Source organism: Anser cygnoides, chromosome 4 (genome assembly GCF_040182565.1).
Source record: "Anser cygnoides isolate HZ-2024a breed goose chromosome 4, Taihu_goose_T2T_genome, whole genome shotgun sequence".
NCBI lineage: Eukaryota > Metazoa > Chordata > Aves > Anseriformes > Anatidae > Anser > Anser cygnoides.
This window is the reverse complement of record NC_089876.1, coordinates 70,742,913-70,758,249: the sequence shown is the minus strand read 5'-3', so window position 1 is coordinate 70,758,249 and position 15,337 is coordinate 70,742,913. Positions and strand designations below refer to the sequence as shown.

The 15,337-nt window shown below is 36.5% G+C and overlaps 1 protein-coding gene across 2 annotated transcripts in view; it reads right to left on the bottom strand.

Moving 5' to 3' along the window:
- GRID2 (glutamate ionotropic receptor delta type subunit 2) overlaps nt 1-15,337 on the bottom strand; it is an 807,057-nt gene that overhangs the window by 224,384 nt on the left and 567,336 nt on the right. For both annotated transcript variants that reach the window (XM_066996365.1, XM_066996366.1), the window contains 3 exons: nt 14,704-14,877; nt 10,055-10,216; nt 2,144-2,263 (listed from right to left, as the gene is read on the bottom strand). In XM_066996365.1, coding sequence (XP_066852466.1) covers nt 2,144-2,263; nt 10,055-10,216; nt 14,704-14,877 — 456 coding nt within the window. The remainder of the gene's footprint in view (nt 1-2,143; nt 2,264-10,054; nt 10,217-14,703; nt 14,878-15,337) is intronic.

Below are 15,337 nucleotides of genomic sequence, written 5' to 3'. Positions count from 1 at the left end.
TTATTTTGATCTTTTTTTTGAAAGACACATTCAGGAACAGTTCTCACCATGTATACAGAAATTTATTTCTAAAGAAAGCTTTTAGGGAAAAGGATTTTCTCTGGATCACTGAATGTCATTTAGAAAAAAGTATTGGAACAGATTAAATCTGTTCTGTTCTGGACATATTTATTTATTTATTTATTTTAGCTGCAGTGCAACTCTGAAAATAGACATTTATAGTGCAACTTTCAACAGGAAAAATTTCTTATAATCTCTCTATATAAATTTAATTGCTCATCTTGCCAAACATAGTAAGAAACTGAAAAAATGTATTTTTATTTTTTTAACCTTGTTTTTCTTCTGAACAGGGTCTTATGACACTGATTTTCACGGTCTAATTATATTCTGTGCAAAACTCTGTTCTCTTTGACAAATTATTTCCTTCCAAAGACAATGAATGTCTCCTTGTCCTTGAAGTGCAATAAAGAATAAACTTGGAAGGTTCAAAAAGCCTGTTTGCTTGTTTTGGAATGTCATTGCTTTGCACAACTTGTGTGCCCATGCTCATTAGTTTCCTCTTTAAATGTAAACTATATCATACTTTAAATTTTGCCTTATATCTAAATTACACCACTGAAGAGGAGTTAGAAAAGATAGGAAGTTCTTTAGCATTTCTGTATTTCCAAGTCCTTTCTACAGATCTCTCTCAGTTCTATCTTTTTGTGAAATGGGAGAACACAACTGCATGCTGCAGTAAGGCATTCGCCCAGACAGGCCTGAAGTCAAAAACCAACAAAAATCAATCAATTAAATTAAATCAAGACATAAAAGATTTGTCTTAGGAAAGACCACTTAGTTGGTCTAAAAAATAAATAGCTCCTAAATGCATAGCATGGAAAATAAATCAAGTCCAAATATGTTGAAACAGACTCAATATGTAGGTGAGGGAATAAAGATTCATCCAACATTCTGGTTGCCTAAAGGCTTTGCAAAGCGCCCCTCCAAATATTAACAAGATCCAGCCCCATTTAGCTTCCGAGGCATCTGTCAGGATCTCTGCTCAAGGTGACTTAGCTATAGGCACATGTGTATTAAGTTATTGACAACAGATGATACAATGGAGCCAGAAACAGCAGGAAAGGAATAATAATTCTAATGAAAATCAGAGGAGTTGAGAGTCACTTTTAACTTCTTATTTCTCTCTCTCTTCTTTCAGAGCACTTATCTGTTACTGCAGAAGGTATGCAGACAAATGATGTACTTCATCATATAGTGACACTGACACATGGAAGAAGCATATATATATTAAGATAACTTTCTCTATCATCTGCTTTGAGACAATCCCTTCAGGTTAGGTACCTATAAAAACCAGCATGATCCAATACACTAACTTTAAAAAATCTTGGTTTTATCTTTCAGAAGGTCTGTTTTTGAAGAAGAGCTGCTCCTGAAAAAGCTTACCTACCCTTCTCATTTCTGAAAAGTTACTATGTGATTTTTGCTACTTTTGCCATCTCAGACAGGGGGCTGTCCCTACAAAGCTAAGGATATGAATTGCAAATAGAGACCTTCTTCTTTTGCTCTAGATGTACGCAATTTACCCAATCTCAGTCAAAGTATTTGGACTGTGTCTGGCAGCTAAGTACCTAACTTTACATATTTGCTGTAGAAGTTTGTAAGTACAGGATGTTGCCATAGGAGTGAAGAAAAGAAATTATAAAAATGTCTATTTCACAACAGATTTTCTCTTCCTATAGCTATGAATTTTAATCATCTAACAAAAAGCATCCTAACGTGACCATAAGCATCAAGTATAAAGCTGAGCACTTTAAATATCTTCCAAAGTAAAACTTGATATTTTTGAAATGGCTTGAAAGGATTACAAAACAACAGCCTTTGCTAGTCTTTTGCAACAGCCTACTAGCCAGTTAGCATACTGTGTATTATGAACAACACCTTGGTCAACTGCAATGCTCTTTGCAATAATAAAATGGATGGGTATCTAGAAGTTCACGACTTTTCTCACGTTTCTTACTCCGCTCAACCATACATAACATGTTGTCTGTCATCAAATACGTTTCTGCTAGGTTGGCACACAAGATAGTTAAAAAAAAATTATCAGTAAAAAGTAGTGTCTTGATTGAATAATATGTAGTCTCACCTTGCGGATGCCTCTGCCAAGATCTTCTCCGTAATTTGTCCCCAGAATTTCAAAGTGAACATTGGGATTCCCCCCATTTTCTGCAAATTCCAGTTCTCCAGTCAAACCATTCACTCCACCCTATTGAAAAATAAAAACGACAAGAAAAAGAAAACTGAAAACTCAGAAGTAGCCAATTATAACAATCATTTCTTTCTTCAAGGGATTTATGTGCTACTTATACACATACAACTACCAGAATTAGGACAATTTTATAAAGACCACATTTTCCTAAAAATTCTAAACCCTAAATTGTCCCTCTGTTACTAAATTTCCTCACCAAAGAATCAAACTCAACAATGCTAAGAGATACAATAAAAGCAGTAGTCTTACTTTTATCTTTTTGCATGCCAGCATTAGTTCTTTGTACCAATAGTGATTTAAATTCTAATCCCATACCAAGAAAAGCAGTTTTGCAACCAGTTTTAGTGGAAGCAAAACTAAAGACAAGTATACAAAAGAAATTATACAAAAACGAGTTTGTTCTTTCCCCAAACATTTCTCACCCAAAACAGGTTTCCACAAGATATCAGGTTGAGTTTTGGATTAAATTAGAAGTGTTTTCAGATCACCATATGTGATCCATACAAGTGATGAGGGTTTTGTTTAGCTGAATATAATCATTTGTTTTTCTCCACAAATCTTCTCTAAAACTAGGAATGCATCAGATAAACAGTAATGCAGCATATTTTCATGCTTGCTTCCACTTTGTTCTACGTTTTAGGCAGAAGGGCTAATACTAAAGACGAAACAATGAGTATTTACTATAAAGAATCAGAACTGAAATGCTATATATGCCATAACGGTTCTCAAAATATATTCCAGAGTCAATTCAACATGACAAACATTTCAGCCTTTTATAAAAACTGTGATAACATGGAACTGTAAAATCAACAGAGCCATGTGAAATGACTACAATAAAAACCTTTAGCCTTAGAAAATTTCCTCACTTTTTTGATATAGGAAATATTAAATGTTTAACCCACTTTATCCAAGAAACTTTAATAATATTTTATGTATGCACAGAAAAAAAAATAATTACCTCTGTTATAAAACCATACAAAATGCATAGCTTTTCTTCAAAACATAAACTGAGAGTTTTGAAGTTCTGATCTTTTGTAAAACATTAGTATGATTATAGTAAAAATGAGGAATTTACTCATCATTACCTTTAAAACTTTAAGATTAGAGATTTGCATTGTCAGGGAAACATTTTCTACGTATTTCATAAGGTGTCATTTTCAGCTAAAAGCAAGAAAATACTTTGCATGTATATGTATTTTTAACCTTTTCTATAATCTCTACTTTTCAGATGAAGTACTGGAAGTGAAAAAACACAATCCTGATTAAAAGGTACAACCACACAGTCTTTTGCAGCATGACTCCAAGTCATCCGGGCAATTTTGATGCATATTACTATGGTTAGCACAACACTGAGATTACTTGTTAGCTTGAGCACAATCCTGTAATAATCACACACTCATGGCTTTTAGATTGGGATAGTGTACCTCTGGCTGGTACAGAGTAAAGACACAGTGAGTTTGTGATTACCTGTAAAATCATTTGAACTTGTCCTTAGGTAAATATCCAAGTTTCATAAATACAAAATAAATTTCTGTAAATTTCATTTGACTACATACTATTCTTCAACAACAACAACAAAAAACCAACCTGTTGTACATGTCTGTTTTCCACATACTGGCTCATCTGTCTTTCTGACTAATTAAGCCAGAATTTCATGGTATATGTAATGTGGAAATGCCTGTGAAACAGCACAGTTTTGCAAGGCTAGGGATCTCCATCTGACTCCCAGAAACTTCCACCTGGCTGACTTGCCCCTCCCGAACAGCCTACACCTGCTCCTACTCCTGCACCACTGAGCTGATACCATATACTGCCTTTATTATACTTCTACTTCATATTTCCTATTCTACTTCCTGAAACTTTGCCCCCACAATGTGAATAGAGCATAGGGGTCTGAGTATGAAAATTAATTAGACTGTTATAGACCACCTGAGATGGATAACAGTTTCAAGTTAGCCCCATGCAATGTCTAGAAATAGCAAGTGAAAACTCTGGAATGAAATGACAAAAGAAAGGAAATAGGAAACAAAAAAGTTCTGTTAACATACATGCTCAGTACAACAGAAAGTATGTATGGAACCTCTTTTTTTTTCTTTTTTCTTTTTCTTATTTTGTTGCTAAGTGCTTTTAAATTAGGGATTTTAAAGTTAGAAAAGGGAAGTTGCTTAATTTTCCAGGTTGAGAGTGCTCCTAGTAATTTATAGAACATGAAGATAAAAGCATTTCTAAAATGTAAGTGATTTTTGATACTTCAGACTAAAATATTAAATTGCTCTCTCTTTTTTTGGCAACTCCTGTCTCTATTAGAGAAAATATGATCAAAAAAAGATCATTTGAAGAAGGAGTTCACCTCGGTTACATCTGAAGCAATGAAATCCACCTTTTATAAAAACACAGGTTTCTTTGGACATGCCCCCTAACTAGTACAGGCCAACAGATGTACTACTGGATTTTGAAATGGAATCTATCCAAAACCATTATGTAAGTTTATTTTCCTTGATTGTTAAATGGCTGTAAATGTTGGGGCAAGATACAAACTGCATGTCTGTAAGCTATTTTTATCTGTCTGAAATCCAGCAGTAACCATAACAACAAGTTTTCTCATTCATCTATTTGGTAATTTTCTCATGCTTTGAAGATTTGTCATGTAAGAGTGTCTTTGATTAGAGTTTTCTTTCCTACACTGTGTACACCAGAAATAAATGTAATAAGAGCTCAGATTCTATGGAAATGCTCCTGGCTTGGAAAGTGAAGAAACAGAGGCAAAACAGTGTGGAACCACCCATATAATGAAAAACAACAGTAAAATCTGATAGGAAACCTCTTAGAGGTCCTGACACCTTAGCTCCACCTGTGACCTGCCTGGCTGCCTCAGCCCCACAGGCCAGAAAATCCTGTAATGGAAATCTGCTGGCTCTTGTTGCCCCACACAACCTTTTTTGCCTGGCACATGAGCTTGTTTTATTGCTCATCGCTGAGGGAATGGCACAGCATATGGCCTAGTGAGAGCTTCACGACACTGCTCCCATTTTTCTGCACACAGTGCACATTAGTCTCTCACAGTGTGGATACCTCAAACACTTCCTTGATTTACTGCATGTGTTTTATATCCCTCCTCTAATGCAAGGTAGAAAGAGATCACAGTGGAAATGGCAATCCATGTGACAGTTACTGATCCACTAACTTCCTGATGGGGTTTTTTCAAACTATGTCAGCATTAATTAAGATAATGGGTAAGAGCCAAATAAATTTTTCATTCCATTTAACTTACAGAAACAATGCTATTTGGAAAAAAAAAAAAAAAAACAGATTTATTATCTACTCTAAAATTCTTCTACAGTTGAGCCACAACCATGCAATTTCCTGACACATTTAAAACCAAAGAGTGAAATGTCAGTTGTTAGGACAAAAATGTTTTACTTATGTTTCTGATTACTGCTCTGGGCTTCGCAGAGCTATTATAAAGCTGGCAATATAGTCAAAGCCTACTTGAGTCCCCTCTAGACTGGCAAGATAAACTACAATTTATATATGCTTAGACACTGTTATACTGTAAGTAAGTCCCTGAAGAAAGTACTATTTACCCAGCAGTCAGGACTTCACATGGGAATGTCAGCTTGCCAGTCATCAGTTACAAAATATTTCATTTGTTCACAAAGCTGCTTTTCAAATTCTGGCTATGTTCAGACACTAGCTATTTTGCAATTAAAAAAAGGAAAAAAGTGTGGCTATAGGCATAAAAAATGCTGTAAGCATCAGATATGATTTTCACATTTAAAAAGCTGATATTGATAAAATTATTAAAATATGTAATAAAATTATTACAGCTAAAGACACTGTTTTCATGTGCCTGCAAAAAGAGTGTACACCACTGTCTGAAGAACAATTTGGCATCTTTTTTCACATCATCCCTGAACATGACTGACAATTCTGAGACCCAAACCATTTGACAATTCTTGCCCATGATTCACGAAACAGCAAAGTTGCAGCACATTTTCCACAAAGGAACAGCTCTACGCTGCTGCTAGTACTAAAAATTTGTTGTTTGTCGGTGAGCTAAGCAAATGTGACTGGGAAGAGATCAGGTAAATGAGAGTGAAGATATATGCAGTAACTTGATGTCATTTTTTCCGAGTTGATCCTCCATATAATCCTACTTACATTTATTCTCAGGCTATTCAGGAAGATTAATTTTTCCAACAGTAGAATTATTTTCGACTAATACTTACTACTCTCACAGTGAAATAGCTTAACCGAGAAATAAAAAAAACTGGGCACGCATTTGGGGATAGTTCCTATTGCAGAAGTGAATTTTGGTCTAATTGCTAGAGCTGTCCAAATTCATTAGTAGGATTGTATTTCGTGATTAATTTAATTATTTATTCAGTTCCAGAATGGACAGAAACAGATATTAGATTTTTTTATTATTATTAATTTTAGTGGCTTTTTAGACTGTCCAATCAGCTGAAATCACACGGTAAATCAGCTTTTGGAGTTGTTTATAGGAATAGAGACCCAGGAATCAAGTATTCAAGAATGAAAAGTAACAAGTTACAATACGGAATGATTCAGATAGCCATTCTGTTATTTCAAGAAATCCCTGAAACTACTTAATCCCCCCTTGTTTCCTGCTCTTCCATACTAGCTCATTAATCACAAAGAAAGCATTTTCTCTACTTACTTCCAGAACTCTGCTATTTTTAGCAAGTGGGGCTGCAGGTACATCAGCAACCTTTTTCTCTTACTTTCTTCAGTGTATAGCTTATACAGATTTCCCATCTCTTTTCTTTTTTTCCCTCCAGAAATCAGAGGGAGATTCCTTTGGCAGTTAAAATGCTGCCAGATATTCCCATTTCATGATCTCTGATTCTAGAAGACAGATTTTCTTCTGGAAAAGCTTCCTCTAGAACCCATTTTTCTGCTTTCTTGGAGGCAATAAGCTGTGAGTAGCAGTAAGATGGCAACAGTACCTCCACTTTGCTGCTGACAGGAGAACAGCTACTAGAACAGCTACTGCTAGTCCTTTTCTAAGGCAGGCAGTCTGGAACTAGGCATCAATTCCTTAACTGTTTCCCCACCACCACTGTACTTGACCATCCACTGAAATTACAGTGAGGGGCGATATGGGACAAGACTGTGATTCCAACTATGCGACACAGATTGTTATGAAGGTACAGTTAAAACTGTGCAGGGGGTGGGAATCCTTTTTCAAGGCACATTTAAGGCACATGTCAAGTGTATCTTTGCTCTGAGCCATAGCAATGTTTTCCAGTGCTATTCCAGTATGCACTACATCTTTGAAATGTGGTGATTTCAAGATGAAAATGCAGAATCTTCTACTCTGAAACCACTTAAATACCACATGGCCATTTTTTCCTGCTTTCCTTCAAGATTAAAACTAAGGAAAAGGGTTTTCAGAAATGCTTTTAGTTTGTTGGTTTTAGTTGATGTTCCACAACGATAGCAGACCAAAAGTGCACAACTGTGATCCTGAAGTTCTTCTAAATAACTGGGTCAATGAATTCAAAGGGAAAGTAGATCACAAAACTGAAGCAGAATTCCTCTTTCCTGTACAATTCCAGCACTTTGCAGCAATCTTTAGTATCCACACAGGAAATTTATGCCTGCAGTTTTGGGCTTACTTTTGACTTTCAACTTTATCATGTTGCTTCCATAAATTCATCTTAGTCATCACAATGCAGTGTGCAAGAAACATTTGTACACTTCCGTTTACACCTGCAAAATGGTTTATTGTCAAAGCCATCTAATTCAATTAGTAGAGAAACCCAAAAGCAACAGGAAATAAGTTTGGTTAACTGCACTTCACAAATTTCTATAGTGTTCAATTCACTTTCTACCAAGCTGACCACATCCCTTGAACCTCAGCTTGCTCTTGCCTTCTTGAATGCATTCATATTTTTACTGATGGCTTCTATTCACATTTCAGGGTGAAGTACTGCAAAAAAAGATCTTCGAGACAGTGTGGCTCTGGTGTGAAAGGCCAGAGAAGGAATTTATTTTATTAATCACACCATTTTAAGAGGTGGGAATTGGAAGAAGATAAACTGGACGTGCTAGTTAGGGCAACATATCAAAAATGGAATAAACCCTGGCTGTTTGAGATGCAAAAAGATGCAATAGTGGTGAGACACAGCATGAAGGACATTTATGTAGGAGAACAGGATCAGTCTCATATCCACAAATGTCACAAGCAAGCAAATATTTGTAAATACAAAACAGTCAGCAGTCCTTTTCATGGTGGAGCACTTCAAAACTAAAATTTACAACTGCTAGCAGGACTACCAGAGTTTGCCTGAAACTTCAGTTCAGATAGCAAATTCTAATTCTAACTTGGAAGTGGGTATTTTGGCTTTTCTGGCTCAGGCATCCTATCTGGATTTGAGTAAGTAGGAATAGCTTTTAGTTTATTAAAGAAAAAGTGCACCACAGTATTTACAAAGTGCAAGTTGATAAGAAAAGTTCCAGAACCAGCCTTGCCTGTAAAGTAGCTTAAAATACAAGAAACTGCCAAATGTGAATTTGAAATTGCCCTGCGATACTCTTTAGAGCCACTTATAGCCATATCCTGCCCCTGTAATAAGAAATGTGTCCTGGATTATGCTTGCAGTCTCATGACTTCCAACTATTAGAATGGTAACTGAGGACAGCCACCGAAGAAAGCCCTTGAACCATTCTTTGGGAGCTAATGCAGATTGGACCTGGGGTGGGGGGGAAGCAGTGTTCCAAAGAACTTTATATTTTGCCTACATCATCGTAATTTCTGCTGTAAAGACCTAATACAGAACAGCAGCTTCACAAAACAACATTATATTTAAAATTATTTTTATGCCCTTTTAATGAAAGATATAAATAAAGCACAATTTTTTATTTTTATTTTTAACTGTCCTGTTTTTTGGTGTTTACAATGCAGGCACTGCCAGCACTTTAAATATAAATACACATTACCAGAAAGTACATGCAGATGAATGAGAAGACAGTTTTATGAAAGACATCAATAACATAAGGAGGCTGAACAGAATAACTTACCGGGAAGGGTAAACAACCAACCTATGCATATTTTGACTAAATGCTGACCTGGAAGGCTGTGAAAATCGTTTCTAAGTATGTGGAGTCTTTAAACATCATGAAGAAAGGGAATAAGTAGGAAAAATATACTTAAGGGCTGAAGAATAGGAAAATCATTTGGGGAATAAGCATGATTTAGGTATGAAGTAATATTCACAGAGAAATAGTGAGAACTTAACATTGGATAAAGCACTGTCTCATCTATTGTCTAATCTAAGAAATAGTTCTGCAGTGGCCAGGTATAGACTAGATGACTCCATATTCATCCATTTTCCTTCTCTCACTTCTATTATGCCAATACATTAATGTCAATAGCAGTGCAACAACAAATTCCACACAACACCAGCTGAGTGTAATTGTCCTGTAATTGTCTAACTTTTTTTTTTTCTTTATTTCACAAATAATAAATATAGTACATTTCTCTGGTTTACCTCCTAATCTGTGATAATTTTTCAATATGATATTATTCTCTACTAGTGTTTGATAGTTTTGGTGAACAAACTCGCTGATTTCACTTCAAATACACTCATTATGACGTAGAAAAGAAAAACAAAGAGTTTTCATTCAAAAATTGTAGATATATCAAAACTTTTGCTTCAAAAAAGAACTACTGGTACTGGCAAGGACAGTACACATCTCAGATGGAAATTCTACTGCAAGTATTTTAGAAATCAAAGATGATGAAATACTGGAAAAAAGTACCTTCTTGATAGTTTCCAACATGGATCGTCCTCCTTGCCAGGGCTTAGAGTTCTTCCTGATGCAGGTCAGGCTGGCCATGCTGTGCCACTTCCTGTCCTCCAGCTTCTTATGAAAGGCATTCGCCAGCAGAAGGACAGTGTCATATATATACAGGTTGGAAATCTGCAGATATTGAAAACAGAGTATTAGCATATTATTTGTGGTCTCCTGCCAGCAGCTAGAATTTATCATTTGTTTTGCCTCTCTCATAATCCTTTGGTAATTAAACGACTTATCTGGTTTTAAGAAGAAACCATAAGAGTCAAAAAGTCCTCTCCTTGGCTCTGGTAGAAATAGCAGCTAAGGTCTGTAATGCTACAATTGATTTGCAGCGACAAACTACACACACGTAAAGTACAGGCGGTCCAATAGCTGGCACAGCTCCACTTGGAGGATTTAAAGCCCTGCTCGTGACTGTAAGCAGACTTCTTTTTATTTTTAACCAGTTGCCTGGAATTTTCAATTTTTCAGTTGCCAGACATTTGGACACCATCAAAATCTGTTCAAGGCTGTTTGTTCTTTTGAAAAACAGCAACTCTGAAAATTCTTAAATAACTTCAGCATGTTTATTTTTCCTGATTTTTGCAGGCAATTCTGATGGAGGCAATTTCTAGTACAAAATCTGACCCAGCGAAATCTTCCGCTGTGTGCAGTTGCATGTTAGTTCTGAAATTTACAGTGTTTTCTGTCAGAGTATTTGGCAATGGCTGTTAATTCCTTGCAGGACCAAGGTCTTACGGTTTACGTGTGTTCATGTTTCACTGTGAGCATATTCACACGCACGCAGTGTCAGGAAGTTCCAGTTTGGCATCAGTGAGAAGGCAGTGGAACTCAAGAGAAGAAATTACTCGTGTGCCAATTCCACTTACCCAGGTACCATTTCTATATATGTACTTTCAAATGCACACAGTACAAAGTCAGTTGTACTGACATACAGCTGATCAGCTCAAAACCTTAACAGAAGGAAGCTTACAATGGGAAATTATGCCAGCTTTGTGGAGAATACCTTTATTCTACCTTGTGAAAATATCCAAAGACTGGGAAAGTCCCACAGCTGCTGGGAGCAGGTATATGCCAAGGAAGCACAATAATGCTGAAGATCTAAGATGTTAATTGGCAAATCACCTTAAAATAGGGGAAAAAAAAAGCCTTTCTTCCTGTCTAATCCTTTCCATATAGCCTTTTAAAATTATTATTATTTATTTTCTTATGTAAATTCCATCTTTATGCTGGCTTTGCCTGTGTCATCTGCAATCTGCTCTGTACAGTTCTCACAGAAAGGTTTTGTGACAGACTCCTTCCCTGCAGAGCATCCAGGAAAGAGGTGATCTATCTCCTTCGCTGGCCAGAATTTCCTGGGGCATTTTGCCTTCCACATCTTACTGAAGAAGATCTCATGGTCTGCTTTTTTCCCCTCCCAATAAACTCCCAGGATTCCCTATTGCCTTTACATTAATATCGCAAACACACAGAACTTCTGATCCTTATTTTACTTTTCGTTTAAATGACTGTGATCCTTCACACCCTGTTTCTGGAATACAGCTCTTAATTCTTACTCAGGCTCATTCCGTGACTCCAGTGGTTTTATTTCCATTTCAGTACTCGCACAGGAATTAATTTGCTTCCTGCAGATGCACAGGCCAGGCATCACTGTGCATGACAGGATTAGAAGCACGGACTGAGGATCTGGGTTCAGATTAATTGAGCGTTTTTAAAATAACTTGGATGATTTGTCTATTTATTCTCTAAACCTATAAAAGAGTCAAAGCCTTTCAGCTAAAACCATATTTCCGCAAAGAAGTCATCACCAGAGGGACATTTGTTTGAGGGAGAGAGAAGGACTTATTACTATGCTGTGAGATATGTTTATTTTAAATATGCCTTCACTAAAGGGGAAAAAAACAACCAACCACCACACAAAACTCTGGAGAGCACAGACAATAAGGCCACTAATGAGATTAAATTGATACATGAAGGACTACAAATGCCAAGTCATCATTTCCCAGCAAAATGACATTGCTTTCAAGGTAGCTTCCATAACCTAATATCATGGGAATAGAGGACTCTTGTCACAGTTCATCAGGAAGGATGCACTTACTAATCCAAGAGTAATATAGCTGGGCCTTCATCAAGTATTAATAGGGCTCAAGAGTACAGGGTTCAGCAATTATTAAGCATTGTTATTCCTTTACTAATAGTTCACCTTAGCAGTTACAGAAATCAATCACTGATAACACAATGATAAAGACACTACAATTAATTTCTGGTTCTCAATCACCCTTCCATTCCACTGCCAGAGGTATGCTCCTTTAGTACCTGTGCCAACACACACAGTGGGGCTGAAACTTAAAGTCACTTGAAAGTTCTAGTCATTTTCCACATATATTTCCTAGGACATTCAATTCATTGCCTGGCATCCATTACTGCTACTTTATCCATTCCAAGTCTCTCAGACTAATGGCAAGACTCTTGCATTATCAAGCTAACTGGATAACTTGCTCTTGATGCAATTCAAAACTCAGATGTGAATTTTTATTGCAAAGTGTAGAAGAAAGATATTTCTTTTAATCAGACTACGTAGGAGTGATTAATCTGCATTAACTATGCTGATTTTACTCATACCTTGACTACTGCACAGAGCTTTTAGACGAAAGGATAATGGTAGTAAATAATTCCGTGAATCAATTTTTTTGACTTCCTGTGCTTTTTGAGGCTTCCAAAGTGATACAAATTTATAGCAATTGTTTTGACTAGGCCAATCGCAGAGACATAATGAGAGACCTTCACCATGATCTTTTTCAGTGTTTTAATTAAGGTGCTGAAAAAATTAATTATTCACACAGCCTTTAGGGGGAGTAATTCAGGAAAAAAAAGAAAAAAAAGAAATCCACCCTCATGATTTCCAGAGAAAATTTCTGATTAGTCACACTTCGATGGCATTAAAAAATCATTAGAAATTTCAATTTATAAACTGTCCCAACTCCCCACTGGAATAGAAGTTAATTTATAATATTGTTGGGGAGAACAAAGAAACAGCAAACAAACCCCAAAGCTACTTGAATGTCTGTGAATCATATGAAGACACAGGGGAAACGACGCCAGAGTTTTTCTTCCTGTCACTATTTGGTATTGTTTCTCTAGCTACTAATGAAAAGCAGCCATCTCAGGGAAAACAAGAACATAGAAACTGAGCTGTGCAAACAGTTAAACTAAAATTTCATCATTCCTTTGAACTGAAATGTTATAAAAGCTTTGGATAGGAAGATTACAGCTATCCAAGCTGTAGGTTGATCAGGAAGCATAGGTTAAGGTATAATAAGGTCCCATCTAACACATTAAATGGAATTTGCCAACTTGTAGAAAAAGAAAAAAGATTTCTAGAATTTTTCTTTCCTAAAGTCAGTTCACTATTGAAGTGAAATGAAAGTTAAGCTGAATTGAAAAACAAACAAAATGTGAAACCTCCTATTAACAAGATTCTTTTTTTTTTTTTTTTTTCACATTGCTCTAGTTAGTAGCTCAGTTCATGAAAACTGGTCCTTGCAATCTCTAGTGGCTGCACGTAATCACACCCTCCATTTTTTGTATTATCCATAGACTACCAAAAATTTCCCCTAGGACAACGCTGCCACAACAGAACAGCACAACCTAAAAATTTTTCACAGTTCCTAAATAGCCCCTACAGATATTCTGTGCATCCATTGAACTTATGCAGCCCTGTTTAAGACCACTAATAGGACCACTGTGCAGTGTACTATGGCTGAAGTTTTTCATGTCATCAGTAGGCACTTACTGGCTGTTTTGTGAGCAATTAGTGAAGCAATAGCTCTTATAGTTAACCTGAAACAAGGAAAGACAAGCCACGCTTCTCCTTTTCTCCTTAGATTTATCATTTTAAGCAAGTAAAGTCACTCTTTAAAACCCTGCTATTTCTCTCCCATTCTCGCACTCCTTCCTTTTGGCACCATGCCTGCTCTCTTTACTACTAAGTCAGATATGCTCCTCCTGCACCGATGCCAATACAGTCATCTTTTCACCAGTTCATAAATGACCTTGAAAAAAAAAAAAAAGAAAGAAAGAAAAAGTGAAACTGACCTTTAATGGCAATTTCACATTCCTGATTTGCCATAGCTTTGTCATCATGAAGCCTAACGTGGGGGGGATAGATAGACTGAGGTGCCTACATGAAAATACTTTAAACAAATGACATGGGCGGTCACCAGGAAAGCTTTCCTATCTACAACACATATGGCTCAGAGAAGAGCAGCAACTTAAAAAAACATTGGCTATAGGGAGAAAATTCTTCACTGGGAGATGACAAAAAATAAAATTCAAGCAGTGTAACAAAACAAATACCCCACTGTATGGAGATCGCGTGGCTTTCTTTTGCTTTTTCCTCACTTGTGAAGTGGGCGATTTGTTCTCGTCCATCAGAATTGTGATCATCCCCTGCCCAAGTATTTTTCCCTGTCATGCCATGAAACATTAAACTGCATGTCAGATAGGACATGAAAAATAAACATTAAATTACACTAAGCCTCGGGGGAAAAACCTTGAACTTTTCTAAAAAGACAGCTCCCGTGTTGGGAATAGACCAGTATATGAACTACCTCCATGCTTTGGGAGAAAGGGTCCTTTGGATCACACAGTGATGAAGATATTCTGTGGTTGCCACGGAAACAGCGCTGACTTATGTTTTGGGGGACTGGAAATGTCTGTCGAATAATTGTTAATCTTCCAATTGACCTTCTCACCAGCTCCTGCACATCCAAATCATTTATTTCCTGAAAGATAAGGCAAGGAAGACAATATGCATAAAAGTTAAAACACAGAAATGTTACCAGTTTACCAATAAATGATAAATAAATAAATGAATAAATAAACGGAGAGGACCAAGAGATGTATGATTGCTACATGGCCATTGCTGAGCTCTGCCATAGTCTCAAGAAGAATATATACATACTTATTAGAACTGTCCTACCACTCTTGTAACAATTGCAAAAGTCTAAAATATACCATACCCAAACCTCCCTGAATCTTTGTAGGTGTAACTCGTCTTAGTTGTTTCATTTGTTGTTGTTTTTTTTTTTTTCTCCTCTCCTTTTACCTCTGATCTTTTACTTAAAAGTGTTTCACAGCATTCTTGGCAGATCGTGTGTAAATCAGTAGGAAGTCATAGCATGATGTATTTCTAAGTGTAGCGTTACTTAGAAGCTGTGAAGGCACAGATAATTATTCAGGTCT